Source organism: Lagenorhynchus albirostris, chromosome 4 (genome assembly GCF_949774975.1).
Source record: "Lagenorhynchus albirostris chromosome 4, mLagAlb1.1, whole genome shotgun sequence".
Classification (NCBI taxonomy): Eukaryota; Metazoa; Chordata; class Mammalia; order Artiodactyla; family Delphinidae; genus Lagenorhynchus; species Lagenorhynchus albirostris.
The window spans coordinates 76,584,179-76,598,787 of NC_083098.1; the positions used below are offsets into that span (position 1 = coordinate 76,584,179).

At 45.4% G+C, this 14,609-nt stretch overlaps 1 protein-coding gene across 2 annotated transcripts in view; it reads right to left on the reverse strand.

Annotated features, from left to right (window-relative positions):
* Positions 1–14,307, reverse strand: part of SPATA18 (spermatogenesis associated 18) — a 29,697-nt gene extending 15,390 nt beyond the window's left edge. For both annotated transcript variants that reach the window (XM_060147279.1, XM_060147278.1), the window contains exons 1-4: positions 14,056–14,307; positions 5,779–5,884; positions 5,544–5,659; positions 4,015–4,127 (exon numbers count right to left, since the gene is read on the reverse strand). In XM_060147279.1, coding sequence (XP_060003262.1) covers positions 4,015–4,127; positions 5,544–5,659; positions 5,779–5,884; positions 14,056–14,142 — 422 coding nt within the window. In that variant the 5' untranslated portion in view covers positions 14,143–14,307. The remainder of the gene's footprint in view (positions 1–4,014; positions 4,128–5,543; positions 5,660–5,778; positions 5,885–14,055) is intronic.
* Between the last annotated feature and the right edge of the window lie 302 nt (positions 14,308–14,609).

The following is a 14,609-nucleotide window of genomic DNA, read 5'->3' on the forward strand; positions in this document are numbered from 1 at the left end:
GAGGCAATGCAGGAGGTGGTGTGCGTTTCCCCAAATTCCATCTCATCCCCTTCTCCTCTAACAAACGCCCACTCATCCAATGAGTGCCTCTCCAAAGGCCACACCTGACTCTCAAGAAAAGTTTGTCTTCCCTTCTCCTGAGCTCCTCCAACACTTGTTCACATCTGTAATCTCATTACAAACACACTGTGAACTACTTGAAGGCAAAGATTTTATTTTATTCATCTCTTTATCCCCAGCTCCCAAAACAGTACCTGTCATATAGATTTTTTTAAAAAACGGAAAAACTGAATGAATGAATGCATGAATGAAATGTCTGAAGTCTAAAATAAAACCAGAGGAGCAATAACTTCACGATAGGGATGCTGGCTATTGTAAGGAAATTGCTGTGATTTAATTTCAATGTGAATATGTTACAGATTTTTTAAAGTATATATGGGAAAATGAACATTTTTATCAAGAGAAAACTGTGGAAAATTAAAAGAAGAAAATAGACCAAGAAAGAAACAAGAGTGTGAACAGTAATCAGGTTTTTTTCTCTCGAGACATGGCATACATGTGTGAGCACATATATATACAGGCAAATATATATGCGAACTTGTCCCCCTTGGATGATATACAGAGAGAAGAAAGGAGATACCTTCATGTGACAAGCATTGTTTTAAGCAGGCTAACATATTTATTTTTTGTTATGGATTTATTCATTCATTGAGCAAGTTATAGAGAATTTACGATGCTAGATGCTGGAGATACAAGTGTCAGAATAGCGATACAGGACAGTAACCCTTTGGAGCTTCCAGTCTACTGGATCATAAATATTCACACAAATTTTTCAAAGTTCCAACTTGCAATAAGTGCTATTCTTAGATGATTGTGAAAGAGAATTAGAGGAGAGGGAGAGGAAAGACCATTCAATGTATAGTGGTCGCAGACTCTGAGAAAGTCACATTTAAGCTGAGGCCTAAAGGACAAGAAAAAGCCAGCCATGCCAAGAGCCAGCAGACGACTTCCATTTCTCTGAAAAAGCACAGGCAAAGGCCTCGAGGTGAGGAAGTAGACAGAAGACTAGGTGAGGGGAACTTGGCATGAGATGAGGGTGGAGCAAGAGGTAGGGTCAGATCACGCAGGGCTGGGAGAGCCCTGGGAAGGAATTTAGAATTTTTTTCTAAGTACTAAAAGAAGCAACTAACAGCTTTTAAGCCAGGGGGTGACTTGCTACAATAAAAGTATATCTATATTTGCTGTGTGGAAAATGGGTTGTAGTACAGCAAGAATGGACCCAGGGAAGCCAGCTGGAAGGCAACTGGCTGAGGCAAAAGGTAACAGCGACTTGAATGAGGGCAGTGGTAGTAGAATAGAAAGGAGCACGTGTGGGAGACGTTTAGGAGGTAGATTCCACTGGATGTTCTAATAGATTGGATATAGGAAATGAGGACAGGTGAGATTTCTAATCAGAGTCCCAACATAAAATCCAGCAGTCTTCCCTTGTCTAGGGCTCGTCAGACCTGAGCAAACCTGTCCCCATTCAACACTCTATTGGAATTTGCACCTTTGGAACTGAGTCACAGCTAAACTGGTCTCCACGGGGTTAGCCATGGGAACCTCCTGGGGTGGGCCCCTCATTCCACATTAGGTAGCACCCTGGATTTAAAGACAGGTAGGCAGAGTAGTGGAGGAGAGAGCTGGCTACCATAGAATGTGGGGAACAGCCTCCATCATTTCTGATGCCTTAAAAAATGGAACATGAACCACACATGGGTTAAAAAACAAAAACAGGGAAAAGCAAAAGGGAAAAGCACCTTCCCGTGTGCAACTTTCAAATGGCGGAGGGCAGTGTGTATACAGATAGGGAAAGTATACATACAAATGATAAAGCAGGGACTTCCCTGATGGCACAGTGGTTAAGAATCCGCCTGCCAGTGCAGGGGAAACAGGTTCGAGCCCTGGTCCGGGAATATCGTACATGCCGCGGAGCAACTAAGCCCGTGTGCCACAACTACTGAGCCCGTGCGCCACTACTGAAGCCCGCATGCCTAGACCCTGTGCTCCTCAACAAGAGAAGCCACCACAATGAAAAGCACGCACACCTCAACGAAGAGTAGCCCCCGCTTGCTGCAACTAGAGAAAGCCTGCATGCAGCAACGAAGATGCAACGCAGCCAAAAATAAATAAATTTAATTAATTAATTAATTAAAAATGATAAAGCAAACAGGACAAGGGGCATATGAAAGGGTATATGGGTGTTCTTAGTACTATTCTTGCAAATTTTCTGTATTTGAAATTATTTCCAAATAAAAAGCTTTTTTAAAAAAAGCGTGCAGTTCTCGTTTATGGTCCATGATGCCCCTGATGGGTAACTACACAGCCATAGTGACAAGAGAGGCAAGTAGGAATTCCTGGCTCCTACGGATTCTGACTGAAAACAAGAATCAGCAAGTCGCGAAGCTTTGCCTCACAACCAGAGGCAAATGGAGGCAGCAGCAGGGGCCAGCGAATGCGTGAGGAAACTTAACCAGATGAGCCACAACTCAGCACCCATCAGCGCAAGACTCCAGTGCCCAGGTAGAACCAAGGCAGCAAGAACCCAGAGGGCAGTACAAGACAAAAAGCCCCTCTCCTCCATCACCAGGAGAGCACGGAAACAGCCCTTCACCCCTAGATGCCTGTCTAAGGAAGGAGGAGGACAATGAGACCCCTTGAAAGGGCAAACACAGCCCCGAACAGAGCTTGGAATTAACTGAATATTTACACAAAACAAACTACGATAAACCAGAAAAGAAGTGGCAGATTTAAGGTTCCTTCTTACCCTTCTCCAAATCAGTTGACGTTAGTTGAAATAAGTCATACGAATTCAGAGGAATTAGGCATCTTGCACAGTTCATTTGTAAATTTTGACTGCTGCAGCTGTAAAACTACACACTGACAGTGGTTCCAGTTGGAAAAATGAATGGGAGTGTGTAGAGGTAACCCTGTTACCGTGTGTGTGTGTGAGAAAGGAAAAATGTCTGGAGTAAAATATGCCAAAATGTTAACAGGCATGAACTAACAGTTGATTTTCATCTTTATACTTTTATTTGTTATAGGCATTTTGACAAAGGAAATGTGTATTACTTTTATAATCGGACAAAATTACATCAATCAATAGAGATGTTTTCCTTAGAAGGAAATCTAATCAGAGAACAAGGCAGAATGCCATACCCTATTCCATCACAAGCCTTAACTAGTGACAAAAGAATCCCTTGCCATCCTCTACATGTCAGCCATGGAGCAATGCTGTGGTAGGAGAAACACCTTACTGATGGATTTTTATTAGATATGTTAAAAGCAGCTGCATCACATCTGTCTATCTCCCTCAAGTACAACCCAAAGTTTGCAATTTTCTTTGCAGTGATTCCTTGAACTTGCTACCCTGGCTTTGCACACAGCATACATCTGAGATCTGTTACTGCCAGACATTGCTTAACTTTTTAAAAATACATTTTTATATCTAAAAGTTATTCCAAAATCTTGAATGGTTCTCAGTTAGGCGTGTATAACCTCTAACTGACAGATAGATGCAGGCTGCCTCATCTTACTTTTTCTCTCTTTCTCTTAATTTTTCTCTTTACCTGATCTTTCACTCTCTTTAACCCTTCCTCTTCTGCCTCTTTTCTTATTTTCCTCCCCAAAGTTAGATTTTCATGCAACAATCTTTCTCTTTCATACATATGGACTGATAGTGGGCCTATGGAAAAGGAGGAGCCCCAGGAATGAAGCCAAGGGGACCAGGGTCTTAGGGATCATAATGTAATATAGGAATCCTGTCCCCAAATTCAAAGACACTGCCTCCCAACTCATACACACACACACACACACACACACACACACACACACACACACACACACACATATACACACATCATATGACTTATTTGCAAATGTCTACATTTTACATGAGCCAGTATTCTCCTTTCAAACTTAAAAATTAAGAACAGGCAATTCTTTTTGGAAGAAAATAACTTGCATTCCTCTTACTCGTCTTGAACCTGGTTGAGTTGATTACGAGTTGCATTCAAATCAGCATCTAATTGTTGTATGTCCCGATCCCGAGCGCCAAACTCTTTACGTCCGTCCTTATCAAACGTGTCCTGGAATGGTACACAAATCAAAACAGAGTCTGAATACATGAAACCGCATGGGCAGATTGCAAAAACACTACGCTGGAAAAAAGAAGTCAAGTACAAAAGGGACGTAATGTATAGTTCCATCTTCATCAATTTCCCATGCAGGCAAAATTAATGGAGAGTGATAAAAATCAGAAGAGTGGTTGCCCTGAGGGTGGAAGGAGGGGACTGGGAAGTGGCATAAGGGAATGCTCTGAAGTGATGGAAATGTTCTATATCTCAATAGTGGTGTGACTTACAAGAATATATCCATTTGTCAAAATTCACCAACCTATGGTTTTCACTACCGGTAAATGATACCTCAGATTTTTAAAAAAGACAGTGAAATATCATCCTACACCTTTATACCCAAAATAACATCCACAGGGGGCAAAAATCTAAGAGGCATATGAAAATCCCCACATAAAAATTTGTTTAACAACAGCTGATGTCTCCAGAGCCCTTACTACATGTAAGTTGTTTCGCAGGTTTATCACGTTTAACTCTCACAGTGACCCTGTTAGGTCAGCAAAAGCATTGTTTCCATATAACAGATGAGGAAACTGAGACCTAACAGGTTGGACAACCTACACAGGACCATAGAAGATAGACTAGGATTCTGTCCAGTGATCTCTAAGCAGGAGTGCTTTGGCCACTACCTCATAAGGCCCTCTTGCTTAGAACGGCCTGCTCTAAATGGTTCAGTTTTTGAAAGGATTTTATGTAAATCCATATAAACATTTAAAATCAAGGTTACAAATGTTTTGCCTATCCAGACATAGTGATACCAGCGCCTTAAGCAAAGTATGCGTTGTCTTTCCAGTCTGGTCCTCAACTGTTAAAACACTGCCACTGTCGCATGGAAACCACCAATATCAACCACAAATGATGACACTCATGATCGATCTACCAGAATTGAGTTTTCTTCTTATCTTGGAAGTTTCCAAGTAGTTTTGTTTTACTCTTTCAGAATACTGAGCTTTCCCCCATCTAATGATCTCTTTCTCTTCTGACTCCGCCCGGTGGTACCCTGTCTGGGTGGCTAACTTGTTGTTTAAAAGTTACTATTTAGTGCCTAATGTGGGCCCAGCAATGTCCCAGATGCAGACCATCACAAGGACCTTTTCACAGCTGAGGAAGCAGGGGCTTATTGAGTTGCCTGAAGCCATACCACCAGTAAGTAGGCAAGGCTGAGATTTTAATGCCGATCTGTCTTAGGAGAAAGCTTAATCCATTATGCCACGTATTACTGTATATAGAAACTCACCTTTTCAACACATGTCTCAATTCACTAACTAGAGTTGAGCCCCTCACTAGGTAAAAACCATGTCTTACATATGTTTGAGTCCCCAGAGCCTGATCAGGTGCTGAACACCTAGGAGGATCCTTTAGCATCCCTACCTGTAGAGAGGGGACCCTGCTGTCGACAGGTTTTCCTAGGGAAGCGGCAGTAAAGGAGGCCTCCAGCCAAGGCAAAAGGCGCGATTTGATTGTTTCCACACCATCATAACGTCCTCCTAGAAGAATCCACAAATCAGGTCAGCGAGAGAAATCCAACCACAGCAACCCAGTCAAAGAGCACAGAGAAGGGACAAAGAAAAGAAAGCAAAGACGGGGATGCATGGGCCATTCTCACCTTCTTGGGCTGCTGTAGTGAAGATCCCAAAGAGTTGTCCCTGCACTTTGGCGACTTGTTCAATGAGTTCGAGGCAATGATTTAGATTTTGATCACATGAGTTCTTCTGCAAAGCCAGAGCAGTAGACATCAGTGCAATTTCCTTATTCTGGGACCCACTGCAGGTGATCAAGCACTTCACTTTACACAGGACCAGCTGGCTCTGGTGTGCTCCCAGGGCAGAAACTGCTGTGTGCTCACAAAACACACTTCCCTCTCCTCCTGGGCACCCACTAGACTGCTTTCCCCAGCTTCCCTAGCGGTCGGTGCAGCTGTGTAAACCAGTCCCTGTTAGGGATGGGAAGTCATGTGATTGTCCTCAATGATTGTCTTCTTCCTCTCTCCCCACGTCTACTAGCCAAATGCAGAGGACCCCAAGGGCATAAGGGATGGTGGACCACAGGATTTAGAAGGTTGCTAACTGAACACTTGAATTGAACTGTCACATCACTGAGAAAGTTTTTTGGTGGGCAATAAGCCACTGAAACTTGGGGGTTGTTTCTATAGCAATAACCCTGACTCCCTACTCAATGGAACCCTGAAAAAACTTCTTTTAAAAGTAAATAGTCCTTTTCTAACACAATTTAAATCACTGCCTCCTAATTTACCCACTTTACTGGTTCTTACCCTCTACTTAAGTTCAATACGTGCATAAAGGGTACTACTTGCTAACAATAAGAAGGTATTGCTGGTTTGAGGATACAATGGAGAATAAGACCAAAAAGATGGCCCAGGCCATACGGTGAGCCAGACAAGTGGGAGAGAGAGCAGAGTAGACAAGTTACCCTGCAGTGGAATGAAGTCTTACTATAGGGATGAGCACAAGGTCTATTCAAGAGCCCATTGTCTTAGAAAGTCAGGGAAGGCTTCCAAGACAAAGTGAAATCTAGGTGAGAAGAAATTAGGCAGACTTGGGGAAAGTCTGTCCCCAGAAAGAAGAAGCTAAGAGGTAGACCTCTCAGCTCTTTTTCTGCTTTTCTCATCTCCTTGGTGACCTTTCACCAATTCCTCGTTAGCCAAACCTCTAACTGATTCTAACTCCAAAGGAATGAACGCAACTACAAGCAACAAATTGTGTGGGTGTAAAAATGCATAGATTTATGTGTGACCTCAAGCCATAATAAGGCACTTGCAGGGGGTACCTTCTGGGTACTACGAATCCCGAGGCAGGAAGTGGGAACTAGAAACTGGAATGAAGGGGAAAGGTTCAGATGACCTCTAGGTAAAAGTTTACAAGTAAAATGCAGATCTGTGTCAACAAGGGAAATGGTGCAGACAGGCAGTAAGCTCTTGTGGACAGAGGATATGCCTGGCCTGTCCACTGTTGCATTCCCAGACCTGCATTCTATTGTCTGTCTGTATTCAAACTCAATATGTATTGGGTTGATGAATGAAAATGAGGCGATTCACTCACTATGGCTTTATTACATCCCCCCCTAAATGCCAGGCACTGTTACTGCTTTACATACGTAAACTCAGTTAACCCCACTATAGTACCCTAGGAGATTTGGAGGGCCTTTGTCATCATCCCCATTTTCAGATGAGAAAACTGAGACCCAGAGAGGTTAAATAACATGGCCAAGGTTACTTTAGTAAAATGCCGGAACTGAGACCTGGTTTCAGAGCCCATGCTCTTAACTACTAAACTATAGTGACTTTTGGATCATGATTCATGCCGGGAGGAAGAAGAGAAGGACTGGATGATGTGACAAAGTGGAGGAGGAGGGCGCTCAGGGAGGCCTCTCTGAGGACGAGACACTGGAGCTAAGTTCCGGATGCAGAACACCAGGGAAAGAGCAGGCCAAGCTGTGGGAACAGCAAGGGCAAAGGCCCAACGGCAGGAAGGAGCCTGGCAAACTTGAACCAGAAGTAGTACACGTGGCAGAGGACAGGTGGTCAGAGAGGTTGGCAGGACAGATCCTGGAGGGCCCAGGAGGCCTGGTAAGCAGTCCAGATGGAATGGACTCGTTGTAACTGAGAGGAAGCTGCTGGTTTGCCTTCCATGCCTGGTTAACGGTACCTGGGGACTAGCTCTGTTGTAGCATTGATTTCTGTTGTAGCCATTTCTTCTTCTGTCTCATCTTTCTATCCCCTTTTCCTTACAAGACTAAGTATTTTTGTTTGGGTTTGGGTTGGGTTGGGGTTCTTTTGTTTGTTTATTGTTTGGCCTCGCTGCACAGTTTGGGGGATCTTAGTTCCCCGACCAGGGATCGAACCTGGGCCCCCTGTAGTGGAAGTGCGGAATCCTAATCGCTGGACTGCCAGGGAATTCCCTGGTTTGGTTTTGACTGAGTTTTTTTTTAAAGACTTTGTCTTTCTCATGTTTGTATCAATCATCACTAGTATCCATAGCAAATCGAAGGGCTCAAAATATTTGATGAATGAGTGAGCAAGTGAGTGACTTAGCATAATATTGACATGATCAGAACATATGGAATCCACAGTCTGAACAGCTCTCTCCATTCCTTCCTCATTGAACCAGCAGCTCCTTGCCCTTGCTGTTTTATCCCTGCACTTACCACAGTGAACTTCAATTTCCCACTTACAGCCATTTGCCCTCTGGCTAGATCATGCCATGCGCTAAGTGGACAGAGAAGGGGCTTGGGAGTCAAGCAGACCTGAGGACCTCAGCTCTGCTACCTGCCACAGTCCTGTGTGATCCTGCACAGGTTATTTAACCTCTCTGATCCCATTTCCTATCCAGGAAAATGGGATAAAGCCTTGCAGAGTGTTAAGAGAATTAAATCCAAAAAAATGCACGTTCCGCACCTTAAAGGCAAAAGTTGTTCAACAGTTGGTACCTGCGAGTCACTACACAGAACTGACTGGAGCAATGAACTGAGTAATAGGGCAGACCATGGTTCAGATCTAGTTCTCCACTTATTAGCTCTTTCTCTTAGAAAGGACATTTTAAATATGAACTTCCATTTACTCGTATTTAGAAGGTGGTTGATCTCACCAGCTTACTTAGGTGCAGAGTAGAGGAGGTATGTAATAGTTAGCATTATTGTAGTATTATTACTATATGTTCCTGTGCTATGCCCAATGCCTGATACAAAGCAGGGGTTCAGTGTTTGTCAAATGAGTTTGTACACATGACTTAAATAACAGAAGAGAATATACCACGTCAGACAGTTCCTGATCCCAAGACATGTTACAACATGCTGCTGTTTCTAACACAAAGCATTGCACAAGACACTCAACCTGCAATAGAGTCACAGTATTCTACCAAACAATTACTTCCACAAGATAACTAGAGCAAGGATATGAACTAATTATATTGTCTCCTAATTCCAAAGCTCATTCATTCATAAATCACTGAGTTCCTTTCATTTGTAAGGTTTGGGCTGGCAGCTCAGGAAACAAAACTACATTAAAAAATAAAAAGTTGCCTGCTGTCAATGAGCTCACCAGCTGGTGAAGCCAGGATGGAGAATGGGAAACACACAGAAGATAAATAATTCCCTTAGGGCTTCCCTGGTGGCGCAGTGGTTGAGAGTCCGCCTGCCGATGCAGGGGACGCGGGTTCGTGCCCCGGTCTGGGAGGATCCCGCGTGCCGCGGAGCGACTGGGCCCGTGGGCCATGGCTGCTGAGCCTGCGTGTCTGGAGCCTGTGCTCCGCAAGGGGAGAGGCCACAGCAGTGAGAGGCCTGCGTACCGCAAAAAATAATAATAATAATAATTCCCTTAGCGTTTATTAAATGCTCTAGGAAGACAATGAGCTATAGAGGGAGCAAGATACACTCTGGTGAGGGGTGAGGGTAAGAGGTTAGGACACTTCAAAACGAAAAACATCATGTACCAAGGCAAGAAACAGTAAGGCATACTATACAGGAGAAGGGAATTCAGGGTCCAGCAACCAGGTAATGAAGGACTTTATTTGCCACATGAAGGGCTTTGGGCTTTATCCCATCACTGAAAAGTTTAATGGAGCAAGTGGAAGATTTGCTTTGATTTTACAAGAATTACTCTGGCAGGAACAGACCAGATAATTTGGATTAGAGAGCGAGTCCTGTGAGACGGTAGTAGCTGTCTGGCTGAGAGATGCTGAGAGCTGTGGCAATGACAAGGGTCCCCTAAGAGTCCTTCCCAGCCCCCAAATTACATCTGTATCAGGCAAGGTCCCACTGATTCTAGCATTACCTGAGGAGGAAGTCAGGATGTTTGGAAACAGGTAAGAGGTATGAGAGGGAAGATACTGTTTTCAGACAGTTTAAAGGGTTTGAAGAAGCTTAAGATAGAGAAGTCCAGTGAGAGTATGTAACCATTACTGAGCACCTACCCTTTGCCAGCCAGGCACTGTGCTAAGAGCTTTAAATACATGTTTAAACGTTTCATTTAATCCTCAAAACAACCCTACAAATTGGACACCATCCATCATCTCGAATTCACTAATGAGGAAGACAAAGCTCTTAAGTAATTTGGAAGACATGGTGGTTCAGCTGGAAACTAAACCCATCCTTGCAGCTTCTGGAACTGGAGCCGAGCTCTCTAACACGAAGCTTTACCAAAAGCCGTTGGAAAGTCATCTGGATCTCAGAAAAGAGGTGAAGGTTAGAGGTGTGGCTCTGGAAGCCTCCAGCAGAGGAAGAATGGAAGCCACGTGCACAGAGGAGGGCCCGTGGAGAGGGGAGAGTGGGGAGGGGGCTGAGGGTGGGGCAGAGGGCAATTTGACTGCTTCAGAAGTGGGCTGAGGAAGAGGGGCCAGTGAATGAAAAACAAAGCAAGAGCAGTAAGAAATAAGAGGACAGCCAGAAAGAAGGATGAAGAACGAGGAAGCCAAAGAAGATAGTTTACTCTCTGCTTCACTCATGCATTTACGTTCTCAACAAATCTTTATGGAGGAGGCTACGGTGTGCTGGGTGCTAGGGACCCAAGATAGTCTCGTGCCCCCAAGGAATTTATAGTCTCAGATAAACATGTAAATGAATGCAAAATCGAGTACTGCCTGCTATAATAAAGGGCGGTCCGGAATTCAGAGGTGAGGCTCAAAGGAGGAAGTGGTAAGAAGCCAGGAAGATTCAGGAAAGCCTTCACCCGAGAAGCCTTGTGGGCTCCCACTCTTAAAAATTCTAATTGCTCTAGTGTGGGATCTGGGCATTAGAAAGCTTAAAAAGCTTTCTAGATGATTTGTAGGTGTCACCAAGACCACAACGTTAATGGGAAGTGATATTGATTTAGTGAGTCTCATTCAGCTCTCCCTAAAAAAATTAATGAAAAAGAAAACAGAGTATATCATAATTACTAAAGAGAAGAATTATTTATGAACCTTTACTTCAGTTATATAAGGGTGTATGTGTGCTATGTCGTGATGTAAAATGCATTCATTTCTATGGGTAAGTTTTAAAAACACGATCCCAGGGCATAGGGCTTTGCCTGCGTTGAGAATCACTGGTATGGGGAATGAGGAGCCCCCGCAAAACGATCCCCTGTATAGCTGTATAAAAATTGGATTGGAGGGCTTCCCTGGTGGCGCAGTGGTTGAGAGTCCGCCTGCCAATGCAGGGGACATGGGTTCGTGCCCCGGTCTGGGAAGATCCCACATGCCGCAGAGCGGCTGGGCCCGTGAGCCATGGCCGCTGAGCCTGTGCATCCGGATCCTGTGCTCCCCAATGGGAGAGGCCACAACAGTGAGAGGCCCGCGTACCGCAAAAAAAAAAAAAAAAAATTCAGTTCCTCCGTTTGCACTTGCCAGAGTTCAAGTGCCCAATGGCCACCATATTGGACAGTGCAGGTATAGGTGTAGATATAGATATAGATATAGATACAGAACACGTCTGTCATCATAGAAAGTTCTGTTGGACAGCTTTGCTCTAAGACTGCCAGTATTGCTGGAGTGGTTGAGCAAGGGAGAGGGTAAGAGATGACATCACAGAATTTAAAGGACCACAATTGTATAGGAGCTGGATGGCCATTGTAGGAACTCTTTTGCTGAGACAGGAAGTTTGGAGAGTTTTGCCAGAGGAGTAACCTGATCTGACTTGACATTTAGAAGAATCACTTTGGGTTATTTTTTTAATGATCCAAATAAAAGATGACCAAAGGTGGACAAGGGTGGCAGCAGCAGGGGTGGTGGAAAGTGATCAGGTTCTGCACGAATTTACAACTGGTACCCACAGATTCTGCTGGCGAGAAGAAAGTGGAGTATGTCATGATAAAGACTATTAAGTTAGGAAAGAAGTTGGTGTTTGGGGCATGGGAGAGGCTAGGGTCAGTCTTAGGCTGATTTGACTTTGAGATGACAATAGCACAACTGAAAATGTCCAATGTACAGTTGGAGAAGAGAGAGCTCAGATGAGAATAGGACCTGAATATAGATATGAGATGATCAGCATAGGAGTAAGAGATGAAGCAGGAATGGAGGTAGAAGAGAAGATTTCTAAAGTCTGGCCCTTGAAGAACAGTTACAAGGGGGGAGTGGGTGAGGCAAGGAGACAAATTATTAGAGCCTTAGAAGAATAGGGGTGTCGAGAGTCAAATGTGACAGAGACGCCAAAGAGTTGAGAAGAAATGATGTTGCCCAGGGAATGGCCACAAAATTTGGAAAGCCATTTATCTCTTAGAGTGCAGTCTCTACTATTCATGTGTGTGTGTGTGTGTGTGTGTGTGTGTGTGTGTGTGTGTGTGTGTGTGTGTTTTAGGGGGCGGGGTGGGACAGGTGAAGAATCTAGATTAAAATGGTCTCAGTGAGAACAGAGGAATGGGATGCACCAGTGTCAGTGAGAAGGGAAAGTGCAATAAACTTTGGCATTTCTCAGTACTTACAGGTATTTTCAAAGCAATCATTTAATTTGGTCCAGCCACTACTAGTATCATTTGTGTTAAATATTGTCTAGTGACAAACTGAATACACTTTTTAATATTCAGAGTTAATTTAGACCACAAGCAAGAAAAACATTTTTTCTTGTAAGAGGGAGTTTTAAGAAGGGTGAATACATGTATAGGACTTGTTATTCTCAACCTTCTGAGACTAGGTAACAAGTAGCCACTTTTAAAGGTAGGTGCTAAGGGGAATCCAAGGCTTTGTGCTAGAGGTGAATTTTAGTTTTCCTGCAATCTCGGTGGAGAAGGAATAATCAGTGCTCGTTCTTTAAATGTGCGCGAAGGGGGTAAACCCTAGGAAGGAAGGCTAAGAAGAAAGCTGTAGCTATGCTTTGAGCTCCCCTCCTCCCAGGAGCCCTGGTTAGAGGGTGGATAGGAAAGCCCAGGGACTCATGACAGCAACCAGTTGCATTTTTCCTGGTAGAATTTCAGAAACAAGCTGATCTAGACTCAAAAATTTGAGATCTAAAAAGGAACTTTACCTATCATCTAATTCCAGTCTCCCATTTAGCAGGGGAGGTACTGAGACCCAGAGGTTTAAATAAGTTGATTCAGCTAGTTCTATGCAGAGCCAGACCTAGAAGCTAGGGGGACTGATTCCGTGTCCCCAGCTCTCTCTGCCTCCCTGTTCTACTTACTGTGTGAAAATAGGACTCCCCTTTTTAAGACAGACCAACCGAAGCAAAATTCAGCACTGGAGTTCTACTCTCTGGGTGGTGGAGATTAACTGGAACTGGAGTGGGAGTGGGGATTAAGGAGATTTGAAGAACCCTTCTGGGTTTGATGAGAGAATATGGGCTTACACATGCCTTGGCAACAGGCCTTCTGAAATCTGCCCTGGTGTTGAAACTGTGCCTTACTTGCCATGCTGACCAGAACACAAGTGAAACCCGCAACAGTAACAACTGCCCGTTTCACTGATTTCTGGGTACTAACTCCTGGGTGTATTTTTATAAAAATCCATCCTGATACAACCACAAGTTATCCCCAGCGTGGGAGACTTGAGGAAAGGCAAGAGGAGGGATGTAGTAAAAATAATAATAATAATTCGAGTCGGGGGTATGAGGGTAGACTGCTGGCGGAGGGGATAGGTGGGAGAGTGGCAGTCTTTACCAGACCCCGGCGGCTCGCAGGGCTTTCGCGTTGCTAGGGCCGCCAGCGTCCTTGGCTACTGCTGGGTAAAATGCGTGCTCTCTTCCCAGACTCCGAGTCCCGCGCTTCGCACGGAGAAAGGGGAACCCGCACTTTCCTTCCTTCCCGGCGATGCGGGTCCGATGCTGGGCCCTAGTTAGGCATCACAACCGCGGGACTTGGCAAAGCGGCCACCCGGAGACCAGTGCTAAGAAGTCCCCGCCGAGGGTCGTGCGAGGAACTAGAGGGAGGGGCGAGCCCCGGGGGTCTCCCACCCTGACTCACGTTGTACTGCCTCAGCCAGGACTCTAGCTGGTTCTGCATCGATCTTAAAGATTCGTTGGAGACCAGTTTCCTCAGGTTATCCGCCATTGCTCGTTTTTCCGCTCGGCCCCGCTCTGGGAGATGGACTCGTGGACCGCGAGCCGATGTGGCGGGAAAAGTGTTATCTTCTGGAGGGGCTCAGAGCGCGGCTGGTGTTTCCATCCTCCCTCTCCGGTCGGACGGGGCAGGGTTCGGGAAGCCGGAGGGAGGTGCCCTGGGCCACAGCCGCCGCAGCTCATACGCCGCCCCGCGCGGTCTCCAGGCTCCCCTGCGGCTGCCCGGAGCCCCGGCCAGAACACCCGGGTGATTGTGAAACAAACCTTGACGTGAGCGCGCGGCTGTTAGGTACGCGCGCCGCCCAGCCCCAGCCGCGCCCTCCGCCCGCCTGCAGCCCAGGCGCCCTCCCTCCGACCCCGGGGGTCCCGGGCACCCCGCGCGATGCCGCCGTTCCTCCCGATGCTGGTGGTGCTGCTGGTGGTCGAAAGCGAGGGTGCCCAAAGCCAGTGAGACTCCGG